At 33.0% G+C, this 16,707-nt stretch overlaps 1 protein-coding gene across 7 annotated transcripts in view; it reads left to right on the top strand.

The window, feature by feature from the left end:
* The window catches only part of LOC106872380 (protocadherin beta-15), a 348,275-nt gene that overhangs the window by 139,214 nt on the left and 192,354 nt on the right, over nucleotides 1-16,707 (top strand). The window contains exon 3 of one of the 7 annotated variants that reach the window (XM_014919359.3): nucleotides 12,147-12,337. The exons of the other annotated variants lie outside the window; for them this stretch is intronic. Coding sequence (XP_014774845.1) covers nucleotides 12,147-12,185 — 39 coding nt within the window. The 3' untranslated portion in view covers nucleotides 12,186-12,337. Of the gene's footprint in view, nucleotides 1-12,146; nucleotides 12,338-16,707 lie in introns of those variants that run through there. 7 annotated transcript variants of the gene reach the window in all.

Below are 16,707 nucleotides of genomic sequence, written 5' to 3'. Positions count from 1 at the left end.
GTGACGAAAATCAAACATCTAGTCAACATCATAGTGTCTGGAGTGATCACTAGTGATGGTGACGTTATGCCTCCATCTTCCCACACAGACTCACACTCAATATGGAGGCCTACATCAAATGCCTGGAAGAGGTAGTGATGTCCTGAGTCAAGAAGGTGGCTACTATGTCTGGCAACAGGAGTCTGCACCATGCCACACAAACAGGAGAACCCAGTCATGGCTGTCAGACAATTTCTGTGACCACATCACCCATAACATTTGGCCACCTAACTCCCCAGACTGTAGTCCCCTTAATTATTATGTGTGGTGCACAGTTGAGCAAGAGACCAACAAAACTCCTTGTTACACCAAAGATGAACTGAAGGCAAGGATTATGGCAGCATTCACCAACTTAAACAAGGAGACCATCTGTCCAGAAGAGTTGTAGGAGATTCCAAAGTCATTTGGAGTCCGTGGTTGAAGCCAAAGGCAATTTTTTTGAATAAATTTACTCTTTAATATTTCGAGATATTTTTATGTAATTTTGGTAAATATATGTTAAAACGAAATGTTAGCATTATTATCATTTTTTTGCATCATTTAGATGACAGTTTATTCACTGCACCCTGTATATGCACACACATACATACACACGTATACACACATTCACATGTGAGTGTATATGAGTGGAAATTGCTTAAAGTTATACAAAAATAATTCAAAATGAAAATACACTTGGTATCATTTAGGAAACCAGTGCACACATGAATATGTGGTTGCTTACCATCACACACTTTTGCACATACATACACACAGACATGCACCTACATGTCATTCTCTCCCAATTTCAATTACGCTCACACAAACACACACATTATTAAATACTTATAAATACTAAATGTGGAAAAGGAAGCAAGGACAATTGTAGGGCTGGATATCATTGAGAAGAGGGTAGTTGTTTAGTGAAAGACATGACAAACCAATCAATAACCATATGAATAGCTTAATTAATTAATAAAAGAAAAATGTATTACAACCAATGCATGTGTTTATGTTAAAAGAATGCCCTTAAGATGTAAATACAATAAAAAATATATTTTCATGCATACATACTTGCAAAACAAAGAAATACTCATACATGTATTTATACGTAGATACTCTCATACATCTCTAGTGTGTACATACATATAAAAGTGCATACATAGACATGTACTTCTACACATATGTATATACAATCATACAGACACATATGTACATGCACACACATACATGTATATGTCTATAGCTATCCATCTGTCCATTGATCTATCTATCTATCTGTCTGTCTGTCAATCATTCAGTCAATCTATCTATCTATCTATCTGTCTGTCTATCTGTCTGTCTGTCTGTATATATATATATATATATATATATATATATATATATATATATATATTTATATTCATGTATATACATATATAAATACGTGATAGTAAGACATAGATATGGTACTGCCAAACGTGAAGAAATTCCAGTCCCAGATGGACACTTTGTTTAAATGGAGACCATTCAGATACCAAATGCTCTTTTTTATGGGAACTAACCAGTTGCTAGAGTCCACAAGGTGACTAGCATTAGAAGGATATTTCAAGGATAGTTTAAACAGCCTCAAAGTTTGTAACATTTTTTCTGAGTGCTTTGTCTAGTCAAAATAGCAATCAAAGTGCTGCACTGGAACAAGGTAATTTGAATGCTACCACATCAATTAGGTCTGTAAACATCATGCAATCTGCTTTGCTTAAGTTCAAGACCATCTCCTCCCATAATGAATATGTCTTTCTGGTCCATTAGCTGTTTGAGAATAGACCAGATCAGTGATTACAGATGTCATGACAACCAAGCAAATTAGCTTGAAAGCTAAATCAGATTTACTGGATTACGATGGCTTCAGTCCTTCAAGTCATGGTTATGATACAAGAAAATATGTAAAATGTTCTACATCTGAAATACCTTTTTAGTAAACTTCCTGAATAATGGCTACCTCAGCAATTTGCTTTGTTGTTATAGTGAAGGAAGTTTATATATATTTTTTTTTATTTTTTATTTTTCCTAAATGCATATTTATGCAAATAAGAAATATGAATGCAGTATAATGAATATCAGTTAATTAGCTGCTAAAGGCACAAGAAAAAATCTGGGACAAAAAAGAAAAAAAATATATATTTACAAAGTTCAAAAGCTGGAATATCTAAACCTTACATTGTAAGTGCAAGAAATAATGAATACATGTTTGTGACGAGGTAATTACTCAGTAGAGAAATAAGCAAAATAAACATTTTGAAGTTTAAAGAATATTATCTGGTAAAAATTTTAAAAAAGTAAGCATTTTTCACATTAAGTAAATTCATGAATCTGTTTTAAATTCTCTTACACATATAAATGTAGTCATTGCTGTGTGGTTAAGAAACTTGCTTTGCAACCATGTGATTGGGTTCAATCCCACCTTTAGAAAGTGTCTTTTGCTATAGCCTCAGGCTGACATTGTTTTGTGAGTAAATGTAGTAAATGAAAACTGAGAGGAAGCCCATATATATATGTATGTATGTCTGTTCATATGTATGTATGTATGCCTGTGTGTGTATGTATGCATGTGTGTATGTATGTATGTATGTATGTATGTATGTGTGAATGTTTATGTGTATGTATGTATGTATGCATGAATGTGTTTGTATATGTGTGTGTATGTATGTATGTTTGAATGTCTATGTGTTTGTGCATGTGTGTATGTGTATGTATTTATATATGAATGTTTAATTGTTTACTTGTGTGTGTGTGTATGCATCTATGTATGTTTGAATGAATGTTTGGGTGTGTGTGTGTTTATGTATGTATGTGTGAATATTTATGTGTTTGTATGTGTGTGTATGTATGTATGTAGGTGTGTATGTATGTGTGAATATTTATGTCTGTCTGTGACATGTTTTTCTCTCCCAATGATAATAAATCTTTCTACAATAAGCCCAAGGCCTGAAATTTTGTGGGGAGGGGGCTAGTCAATTATATTAGCCCCAGTGTTATTGAACTTTCAAAGGATGTAAAACAAAATCACCCTCAGTAACATTTGAACTCAGGATGTAAAACAAGAAGAAATACCATTAAGCATTTTGTCTGGTGTGGTAATCATTCTGCCAGTTTATTGCATTCAATAATAATAATGATTTCAAAATTTGGCACAAGGCCAGCAATTTTAGGAGAGGAGATGTCAATTACATTGAAACCAGGACTCAACTGGTACTTATTTTATTGACCCCAGAAAGGATGTAAGGCAAAGTCGACCTTAGTGGAATTTGAAATAGTAATAGTAATAATGACAATAATTACAAAGATAAATGTAAAACAATGAAAGGAGAGTCAATGTTCTTTATGATAGCCAGTGTCAAGACACATCTCTAACCCTTGTTGTTCAACTTATGAACAGTGAAAAGGACACACACACACACACACACACACACACACACACACACACACACACACATACGACAGGCTTTCACACAATTTTCGTCTAACAAATTCACTCACAAAACATTTTTCGGCTCACTGAGCTATGCTTTGTGAGTGAATTCAACCAGTACTTTCTGAAGACACTTGCTAAAGATGCCACTCCATGAGACTGAACCCCAAATCACAAGGTTTCACTACAAGCTTCTTAACCACACAGGCAACTTTCCAGTAATTAAAATTCATTAATTCATTAGTCACTTGTGAAAGATCAGACAAATATATGTCTTCATAATCTCTAACAAGCCTATTATTATCTTTCACATTATGGTCAAAAGACAATAAAATGATTTGAGATTTTCTGTTGTTGATGGGAAGATAACAATAAACAAAGAAACATATTTTTGTTTGAAAAATATCTAACTGATTATAAAAGAAGGAACAAAATGCTCTCTAAAGTAGATTTTTTAAAAACCATTTAAACATATCAAACGATGGAATTTGAAATATTTTTTCATTATGTTATAGTTATAAATAGTGGATTTATTTTCGTATTATGGTTTCGAATGCGTTGTCATTGTTTTATATCAAGTAAGAACGTTATGCTAATGGTTAGAGACACAGTCATAAGGATATATATGTTCAAAACTGGGAAACATGAATCAAGCATTGATTTGATATGTAGTTGTGATTCAACACATGCTACATATATCCAAACATGTAAGTCTTTCTTATAGAATGTAGTGAGTCATATTATTTGGTTATTGAAGAAATAATAGCTTGTAATATCAGTTCAACTATTTTGTTCCATGTGCAATTAGCAAAGGACTTGCATTCCAGTCTTTATCAGGAAGCAGTTTTGTGTCTTGAAATTTGTTATCAATCAAATCAAAGATGATATCAGCTTTTACTAATAGAATGATATTGCTATTTTGAAATAAAATGTATTCCATAGTGATTTCCTAGAAAGCCTAAACTGCAGCTGTATCTGTTCTGTGCACATATTTTACACTGGTTACATAGTAGTAGTCCTAATTGTAAAGAAGTCTTCATACTTTCTTTATGCTGTATAATGCTACTTTCCTAATATTTATTTTTTGCCTTTTACTTGCTTTAGTCATTGAACTGCAGTCTTGAAGGGTTTAGTTGATCAAGTCAAACCCAGTATTTATTTCTAAGTTTGTTATTTATTCTATTGGTTTCTATTGCTGAACTGTAATGTTACTAGGGTATAAACTATTTAAGACCAGTTATCAAATAGTGGAGTGAACACAACAAACACCAACAAGGAAACAAAGACACACATACACACACACACACACACACGCACGCACACACACACACACACACACACACGCGCGTGCATGCACACAAAGACATGATGGACTTCCTTCAGTTTCCATCTATAAAATCCCCTTACAAAGTTTGGGTCAGCCCAGGGCTATAGTAGAAGACACTCACCTAAGGTGCCATTCAGTGGGACTGAAACCAAAAACATGTTGCAGAGCAAGTTTCTTAATTACATAATCATATTTGCACCCATACATACATATACATACCTACATACATACATACATACATACATACACACACATACACACATACACGCACGCACACATACACACACACACACACACATATATATATATATATCATCATCATCATCATCATCATCGTTTAACGTCCGCTTTCCATGCTAGCATGGGTTGGACGATTTGACTGAGGACTGGTGAAACCGGATGGCAACACCAGGCTCCAGTCTGATTTGGCAGAGTTTCTACAGCTGGATGCCCTTCCTAACGCCAACCACACAGACCTACCTGGTTTCTATAGCATATAACTGACCAAGACCACAAAATTTCATTGAATGGCACACACTAGTCCATTTCAGGTTTCAAGGCCAGCAGTTTTGAGAAGAGGAAGAGACTAGTTGATTACATTGACCCCAGTACTTGAAGAGCTGAAAAGCAAAGTTACCCCAGTACTTGAAGAGCTGAAAAGCAAAGTTGACTTTGGCAGGATTTGAGTTCAAATTTTAAAAAGTGTTGGAAAAAAATGACACTAAGCATATTAATGATTCTGACAGCTTGCCACCTAAGAGATGCACTATACCTATTCTAAATTCTGATATGCACATAGTTATACTGGAATAAACATGCATTACTATTGACTTCAAACTCAGACACAGAGCCATGAATCTAACAGGAGGGTAGAGTTAATTAAATTGATCCTGATAACATAACTGATACTTTATTTTATCAACTTCAGAAAAATGGAAGTTAAAGTTGATCTCAGCAGGATTTGAACTCAGAATATAAAGAATGGTAACTAAATACTGCAATTCATTTCTCTGGTACTCAAACAATTTTATCTTAATACAGACAGAAAAAGGTGGTTAGTTAGCATAAATGTTAGCACTCTGGGCGAAATGCTGAGCAGTATTTCATCTGTCTTATGTTCTGAGTTCAAATTCTGCTGAGGTCGACTTAGCCTTCTATCCTTTTGGGGTCAATAAATTAAGTACCAGTACTGGGGTTGATCTAATCGACTGGTGTTCTTCACCAAAATTTCGGACTTTGTGCCAAGAGCAGAAAAGAATACTACAGACAAAAATAGGCGCATGCATGGCTCTGTGGTAAGAAGTTTGCCTTTAGACCACAAGTTTACAGGTTCAGTCCCATGGTGTTGCACCTTGGAATTGTGTCTTCTACAATAGCCCCAAGCTGACCAAAGCCTTGTGAGTGGACTTAGTAGGTAGAAATTGAAAGAAGCCCCTCATATTCATACATACATACATACATACATACATGCATACATACAAACCTACATACATACATACATGTACGTGTGTGTTATTTCCTACTTCCTTGTGATAGCTGTAAGCAAGTGTCACTGTTATACAAGCAATGTCCTTCGTATTCAGTCTTCTGAATAATCATGTTTGGTCATGGGGAAATATTATCTTACTTGAAAAATAGGTGAGGGTTTGTTACAGGAAAGGCATCTGGCCATAGAAAATCTTCCACTGCAAATTCCATCCAACCCATGCAAGCATGGAAAACTGAAAATAAAATGGTGATGACGATAATGAAGGAAGTAAAAAAACTGTATATAAAGTTCCAATGTATTAGTGAGTTCCTGTGTAAAATTTAGTGCAAAATGATTCAGAAAAGAACCGAGAAAGCAATGTGTGGTGTGAAACTATTGGATAAAAGGAAGGCTGAGGACTTGATGGGGATGCTGGGGTTGAAGAAATCAGTGGAACAGCTGGCAAAGGTGAATGGAGGGTGGTGGTATGGACATGTGTTGAGGAGGGATGAGGATCATGTTCTGAGGAGAGTGCTTGAGTTTAAAGTGAATGCCCCATGAAAGCGAGGTCGACCTCAGAAAACGTGGAGGGGGAGATTGGGAGGATTGGCTTGAGGAAGGAGGACGCCCAAAACCGGGCGAGATGGTATGAGAGCAGTTGCTGTAAGTGTGAGGTAGATCTGGCCACACCCATTAACAAGGACAAGCCCAGATTTAAAATATTGGAATTCATCATTATCATCATTCTTGTACATTCTTTTGTTGAAATATCACAAGATTCAGTTACCATGTGAGTTGCTGAATATTCATATAACTCTCACCTGTAAGAAAATAAAAATGCTAAAACAAAAATGATGGCAACTATAACAGTGACGACTGCCTTATGTCTTCAACTTATTTTTAATTATGGTCATAGATATCAATATGATATTTTCTTATGACTTATTAATTTGTTTGTCATTTCAGTATTATCTTTTTACAAAAGATTAATCTGCATTTCATTCGGTGATTGGATTGCAGTCTTGCTGGGACACTACCTTGGAGGTGTTAGATCAACAAATCGACCCCATTGCTTCTGTTTTTTGAAAAAAATGGTACTTATTGTATCAGTCTCTTTTGCTGATTCACTAAGTTACTGGGATGTAAACAAACCAGCACATGTTATCAAGCAGTGAGGGAGGGGACAAACACATACACAAAGACTCACACATTTATATATTTGTGTGCGTTTGCGTGTGTGTGTGTGTGTGTGCGTGTTTGTGTTTGTCTGCCATCCCCCCTGCTTCCCAATCAGTGTTGGTTTGTTTACTTCCCTATAACTTAGTGTTCAACAAAAAAGACTAACAGAATAAATACCAAACTTACTAAGCCTTAAAAAAAACAAAAAAACACTGAGGTCAATTTGTTTAACTAACCTTTTAAGATAGTGACTCATCATGCCCCATAGACCAGTGACTGAAACATGTAAAATATAAAAGATAAAAGATAAGAGATAATTTCAAACCATGATGTTCAGAAGTAAACTTCTCAACTATAACAGCTATATATCATCATCATCATCATCATCATTGATTAACGTCTGCATTCCATGCTGGCATGGGTTGGACGGTTTGACAAGAGCCAACCAGGTAGGAAACTACCCCGGGCTATTGTGTCTGTTTTGGCATGATCTTTACAGCTGGATGCCCTTCCTAACACCAACCACCTTGCAGAGTGAAGTGATTGCTTTGTATGTGGCATCAGCACAGGCAAGGTCAGTTTTGGCATGGTTTTTACAGCTGGATGCCCTTCCAAATGCCAACCACTTCACAGTGTGGACTGGATACTTTTTACACAAGGGGTGCTGGAAAGTTCCTGGCTTTAAAGGTATCGCAAAAGTCTGTTCGGAGATCCTAACCTTCTGAGTTCTTTTACAGGGCTCAGAAAAACTGAAATCCTGTTGCATTAAGTGTGTGAATCTGAGAGGGGAATATGGTGAATAAAATCATAATTAACCAGTCTTCTTATACTTTCTTTTACCCAAAGCTAAGAACTTTTTGGCAGCTTTTCACATATATAATATATATAGTTATTGGTGCTCCAGCATGGCTGCAGTCTTTGAGCTGGAATGTATGAAAGAATGGGTATGTATGTATGTGTGTGTGTGTGTGAGTGTGTGTGTGTGTGTGTGTGAGAGAGAGAGAGAGAGAGATGGAGAGAGAAAGAGAGAGACAGACAGACAGAGAGACAGAAACAGAGACAGACAAACAGAAAGATACACATATATATGTCACATTTCATATTGACATAGTCATATATTCAAACTATATATTTCAGATATCCAATCCAATCACTTCTCACATTTGCCACGAACTATCATTAAACATTAATAACAGAATCGACATCAACCTTTCTTACCAAAATTATGTTTACATTTCTTTCAGTCAACACGGGCAGACACATGCGCGCGCACACACACACACGCACACACACACACACATGCACACGCACACGCACACTGACAATGTAATCATGACGAAGAAATCAAGTTCATTACCATGGTGTTCATTGAGGCATGTCTAATATTCTGACACAACCAATTAAAATCTTTCATTTTGATGAGAGATTCTGAAGAAGTCAATACCCCATTGCACCCAGCTTAATATTTAGTTAAGGACATTAAAGCAATCCCTTGCAATATTAAACTGATGATTCATTAGAAAATATGAGCAAATTAATAAAAATTTGGTTCAAGCTGTGTCTCGATTACACTATGAATGTGTTTGCTGAGTGTGCTTGTGTATATATTTTTGTATGTATATGTGTATATGTATACACACACACACACAAATACGCACACACATATATGATATATAATATACATATATATGTATTCACACACATACATACTTTTCACTATATATATGTATACATAAATGTGTGTGTGTGTATTAGAATAATAAAGAGGATATTCTTGGTACAGTATTATATATTTTTGAAAGAATGAGTAGAGATATAGCTTTTTTGAGGGGATAATTTTTATTTTAATATATATATATATACACACACAGACACAAACATATGTATATATACACATACACACACACATATGTTTACATATATACACACATATACACACACCCATACATATATATATATATATATATATATATATATATATATATATATATATATATATATATATATATATATATATGTATATATATATATACGCATTCATATATATGTTCTGAGACATCTTCGGTCATGACTGACCATGGGATTGCACCTAGAAAGTTACCCTCCCAGGCACAAGTCTGGGCAATGATGTTTATGGAAGACCAGCAGTCGCCCATGGATACTGGCCTCCCTTCTCCATGCCACCGTTGTTATCCAAGGGAAAGGCAAAGGCTGATATGGCTTGGCACCAGTGACATCCCAACTCATTTCAACAGCTGAGTGAACTGGAGCAACGTGAAATAAAGTGTCTTGCTCAAGAACACAACACACAGCCTGGTCCAGGATTCGAACTGACAACCTCACGATTGTAAGCTCGACGCTCTAACCACTGAGCCATGCGCTGTCACACACACACACACACACACACACACACAAATATATATACAGTGATCCCTCAAATATCACGGGTGTTACATTATAAAACCTCTCACAGATATAATTAAAATCTAAAAAGATATAAATACCTAGTGGATGCAGAAACCCACTATATACTGAGAAGTCCACGATATAAATTTACAAATATCACCCAGGAAAAATTTGTGATGTACTCAGTGCACAATAGGTGAACCACAAAGTAATGAGAGTACGCTAGGTGAGCTGTGGTATGGCAAAGGATTACTGTGTATATATATATATATATATATATATATATATATATATATATATATATTCTTTTATATTCTGCTGTGTCTGGGGAGAGTCATTTTCTTATTGTGCCTTGAAATTTAACACACTCACCGTTGAAATTTCCACTTATTTCTTATTTTCCTAAAATTTCCGTTGTCTTGCAACCTTATCAATAGTCTTGACTATTCTTTTCCCTTTTCTGTGTATATTCTTTTGTATGTATACTTGTAAGAAAAACTCTTTTTGCTATTTAAGCAACCAGTAAAACATACATTTTTCAGTTTGAAAATGCCTACTTGAAGCTCAAAACTCATATCAGAGTAACTCACTGTAAACATTATTAAGATTAAAATAAAAATTATCCCTTCAAAAAACCCCCCAAAAAAACCATATCTACTCATTCTTTCAAACACACAAACACATATATGTATGTATATATGTGTGTGTATGCACGCACACATATGTATATATTTATGCATGTGTGTATTTAATTCTTTAGGAGAAAGTTCTTCTTGTTACTGTCACAGTATTTTAAAAAAATGTTCTCTAGGAATTAAAAATTATCTTAAAAAACGGTTTTTCAATAGAACAGATTAACACAAACCTGACGGAAGATATGAAAAAAGTTCTTCTAAGTGCTTTCAGCTGTCATCAGCTTTTCAGATATGTGGTATAAACAAAAGTTTTCTATGTTATATTGTGTTTGGTTGTGGTTGTCAGAATTTCTCGTTTAATTTCAGATTAAAGATTTTTATAAAGTATTCTTATTTTGTTTTTTATAAGTGTTCATTTTCTCCCTCTGTTTGAAAAAGGGAAATGTTTCAAATTTTCTGTTTGCATAAATGTTTATATGTTCATCTGGAACATTCCTAACAGATGGAACACTGTTTTATTATTTATGCATCCTGACTCATTCCATTAATTTTGTTTCTGCTTGACCATTTTAGTTTTCCTTGTATTGTGGACATATAATACAGTAAATTAGATTTTTTATTTTGAAATTCATTTTTACATTTACCTTGAAATATTTCTCAGTTTTAGAGTTTTCACAATCACAAATGAAAGTTTACACATTTCATTACTGGCACAATTTCTTTTCCCAATGTAAGTCTGGCCTTTGTTAAGAGCCTTTTAGGATTTGGTGGTGTCTTTCATTGTTAATTATTCGTGGTTCTTTTATAATTTAATGATTGTTGTAGAAATGGCTTTTTCTTTTAATAGAGGATTCATGGCAAAGTCTAAATTTTGAGTGCTTATTTATATATATTACTTTAGAGAGGAGATCAGTTGCAATAATCTTATTTTCCTTAATTTTCAAAATGTCTAAAAATGGTATGTTCCTGTCATACAATTCCATTGTGAATTTAATTGATTCCTGAACGTTATAAATTCTTGAAATCTTGAGGGATCCTGCTAGAAAAATACATCTTTATCCAGTTACTTATGGTAGTTGAAAGACACCAACACCCATATTGGCTGAATGCAGGCATACAATAGGAATGCATAGCTACTCATATAGATGTTAATTTATAGAATTGATTTTCCAACTCCCAACTAACACATTGCAAATGGAAAGGTTGCCTAATGTTCCTTGTAATGGTATTTAAATAGCACATTACCACATTATTTAGGAGAAACTTGACAACTAGTGTTGGTTTGTTTAATTTCTTGTCACTTAGTGGTTTGGTAAAAGGAGACTGGTATTATAAGTACTAGATTTTGACTTATGTACATGCTTGCTGTAAGCACTGGGGTCCATTTGATTGACTAAAATCTATTAAACAAGTGCTCCAGTATGGTCATAGCACTGACTTGAGGATAAAACATTTTATACTTTGCTGTTAACAATCATGACAACTGCTGTTAAATTATAAACCCACATGAATAATCAAATAGTTTGATCATCATAATTATATATTCTAGAACACACACACATAAAACCTTTCAGTCACTAGTTGTTAATGTTGTTTTAGCACCAGGTTAGCTCTGATTAAAGGCATTCCATCTTTGACCATCCCATTTTTTTTATTTTTCAGGCAGCATATCCTGGACTACATTATCCAATGTGTCTTTAAAAAATAATAACAAAAAAAGACAGGTAGGGTGTGAGATGAGGGCTTTAAAAAACATGAGATGGTTACATTTGGAACATGTTATGGCCACACTTGGAATGATTTGAAAATGACTGGATGGGTATGGTTTGGCATGCTTAAAAAAATAAAAGAAACAGACAGGATGGTCATGTTTGGAAGGCTTTCAAAAAAAAAAGACAGGATAATCATTGTTGAAATGCTTTTAAAAGTTGGATTTATCATAGTCAGAACATGTTTAGAAAATGTCTATCTTTGCATGTACACGTGCACATATGCATATTCAAATGTACAAATGCTGTGTACATCACACACACACACACACATCTAAACACACTTATATATACATACATATATATACATGCATATATATATATATATATATATATATATATATATATATATATATATATATATATATATATATATATATATATATACATATGTACATATATGTAAGTGTGTGCATATATATAAATATATATATGTATGTGTATATATATATGCATATATATACATATGTATTTACATATACATACATATATATATATATATGTACATGTATATATACATACATATATATACACACACACATGAACACACACACACACACATGCATAAATAAAAATCATGGGTGTTTTTTACATTCACCTTTCCATATTTGCAAGTCTCAGACAGAATTTATTGAGACTGATTTAAAAAAATTAATGGATACTCTTCGTAACACCAATTCTCATTGAAGCAATGTAATATTTCTCTATGGCAAGACATGTTTACTCAAAAGATAGGAAATGGACACAACTTATATGACATCAAGACAAAGCGATACAAATATATGCAATTACACACATACACAACTGGTTTCTTTTTAGTTTCTGTTTAACAGATCCTCATACAAAGATTTTGCTGGCCTGGGTTTGTAGTGGAGGACAATTATTGAAGGTTCAGTGCAGTGGAACTGAACACAACTGAACCCCAAAATATGTTATTGAGAAGCAAACTTTTTCACCACATGGCTATTAATGCATACATGCATGCATACATACACATACACATAAATATATACATATATACACACACATACATAAATGCATTCAGACATACATACATACATACTATGTATGTATGTATCTATATATGTATGTAAGTATATGTGTATGTATGTATGTATGTATGTATGTATGTATAAATGCATGCATACATACATACATACATACATACATACATACATATACATACATACGTGCTTACATACATATATAAATACATACATACTTATATATATATACATACATACACACCTACATACAACATACCTTAATGCATACGTATACACATACATACATGCATACATATACATACATGCATACATACATGCATACATACATATATATATATATACTATACTGTTCCATTATTGGTAGTGAGCCTGAATGATTGCAGGATAGTATGTGGTATGTTATGCAAGCTCATTCAATAACTGTACTAACCAAGCATGAAACTTATAGTAAGTCACATTTAAATCCTATATTTATTAAACAATAAATGCATACATACACACACACATGCACATGTGCGCACACACAAGCACTAATTCATACGTATATAAATATATGTATGCATATATATACTACATATATATATTTATGCATATATATATATACACATATCTATATAATATATATGATATATATACATATATATATATATATATATATATATATATATATATATATATATATATATATATATATTTCGTATGTGTATTTCGTGTGCAAGATTCTTGATGTGGATACGTGTGTTGAAAGAAATACAATTAAACCTTGGGAGAGGCATTATGCCGGTAATAAACACACGCACTGGTTCAGTCCTTTATTAATTTATATAGCTTTTTGTTAAATTATTTCATTGCACTCTTGCAATCTCTTCAGTAACTTGTCTCTCCACTTCCATTTATTCAAAATAAATATATATTTATATATGCATATATATATATATATATATATATATATATATATATATATGCATACATACAAACACACACACACATATATATATATATCATAACTTTGTTTGTGATATTCTGAATAAATATATAATAATATAATTTTGCTTACACTTTTTCATTTTTATTATTTGTGTTAATCTTTAGTCAGAAACTGATTCAAAATTTGATTCCGCTTAATGATTGGTTTGCATGCTTTCAGAAAATAAAACAGAATAGATAAATGAGGTTGATCAAGCCTGAATAAAATGTAATAAGTCATTGAAAGATAAGATTTAAATTCAGGCTAGGTTTAAGATTTTATTGCAAAATAAAAATGTATATAGATTTTTAACAATATGAAATTAACCCAATAATGTTATTTGCTATTTACCTTAGTCTTTAAATCTACTAATTCCCTAATTCAAAGAATTTATAAATTTGCCTTTCATTGAGGTTATATTTGAGCTGACTTTTGAATATTTTACATGGCTTTTAAGAATAACTTTAATATAAAAATTTCTCATTAACTCACATGACGCCCTTTACTGTTCCAGTATCTCATGATTCTATAGCTGGGATTCTGAACCATTTTTTAACTATGGACTACTTTGATTTCTATTCTAGTCAGGTGGATCCTTATAAAAACTAGTTTTATAGATGCAGCTATCAAAATTCTTATTTTGTTTATCATGCATTCACTTGTGTAGGTTTAACTATGTAAAATATATGTATGCATATATATATATATATATATATATATATATATATATATATATATATATATATATATATATATATATACATACTACATATACTATATTTATATATATTTATGTATATACATATACACATAAAACATGAGAGGAAGTAATCTAGCTGTTTCTTACAAAAATACTTTTGAAACAAAATTCTTTCATGGACCCTTAATGAACTTCTGTGGATCTCCACTTCATTAATTTGCTTGTGTGGTGCCCCAAAACTCTTACATTGACCCCTAGGGATCATCTGGACCCCAGTTGATAACCACTGTTCTACAGGATACAACAAAATAAGTGTAAAGTGAATGTTATGATTTGGCTTTTGAAATGTTATTTTTTTATGTGTATTCTTTGTTTTCCAATTTATTAACGTATTTGTAAATAAACTGATTAAACCACACCTTTGCACACCTGAAAAGAGTTGAAGTATGAACTTCAAATATTCGACTCTGTCACAGAACCAGTTTTCAAATAGAAATAATCAAACTGCATACTATAATATAAATAATGTTATATTAACTGAATCAAAAATCCTTGGTCTTGTGGTATACAGAACACATGTTCTGAGTTCAAATCCCCTTCAAGGGTCAACTTTACCTTTCATCCTTTTGATCACATAAAATTCTCGTATAGGGGGAGATGAAATCAATCATACTGTTCCACTTAAATATCTGACTTATACTAATGTTAGAAGTTATTAGCATGTTTCTGAGAAGTGTGTATCCATATTGTAAACATCAATAGTGTATTGAAAGTATTTTCAATTAAGGTGACACAATTACCTCCCTTCTGTTCACTTTTTTCAAAAAAAACGAAGAATGTTCTCAAGTATTACATAGATAACTTCACTATAAATGTGTTAATGTGCATGTGTATTTGTGTGTGAATATGAGTCATATAGGGATTTTATTTATTTCATTATGTCTGTCTCTATGCATGTATGAATGTTTGCATGTACATATATATGTCTGTGTTAGTATCTATCTATCTATTTATCTATCTTATGCATGTATGTATGTATGTATGGTATGTATGCATGCATGTATGTATGTATGTATATTCAATTACAAGCATGCATTATTCTATGTCTAAGTATATATATATATATATCTACACGTACATACATACATACATACATTATCATCATTGTCGTTTACTGTCTGCTTTCCAGGTTTGCATGGGTTGGATGGTTTGACTGATAACTGGCAAGCCAGGAGGCTGGGCCAGGCTCCAATCTGATCTGGCAAGGTTTCTACAGCTGGATGCCTTCCCTAATGCTAACCACTCTAAGAGTGTAGTGGGTGTTTTTTACACGCCACTAGCATTGGTGGGGGGGGGGCTGTCAGGTAGCACTGGCATTGACCACGTTGCATACATACATGTGTGTGTGTGTGTGTGTATACATACATACATGTATGACATCGATTTTCTGGAACCTATGGTTCCAAAGCATTTCCAGATTATTGATTTTTTTCCACACCAGGAATAGCCACCTTGGTCAAGGTACTCTTAATTAATCAAGTATTACATGTGTCTGAATAAATAAATGATACAACTTTTTTCAAGGTATTGTACAAGGTACCTGTAAACTAGTCTGGTCAGTGAGGGAATTTGAAATTCCTGTTTGTGAATTAGTGTGGATTGTAAGAGGTTCTTGACCATCAGTGTCTGGAAAATCAGTGTTGTACATGTTTATATATGTATATATTTATGTATTTACACAAGTGTGAGCATTTTTGTAAATGTATATGCATACTTATGT

The sequence above is a fragment of the Octopus bimaculoides genome, chromosome 14, assembly GCF_046866305.1.
Source record: "Octopus bimaculoides isolate indiv1 chromosome 14, ASM4686630v1, whole genome shotgun sequence".
In the NCBI taxonomy this organism is placed as follows: Eukaryota; Metazoa; Mollusca; class Cephalopoda; order Octopoda; family Octopodidae; genus Octopus; species Octopus bimaculoides.
This window is presented reverse-complemented; position numbering and strand designations above follow the sequence as displayed.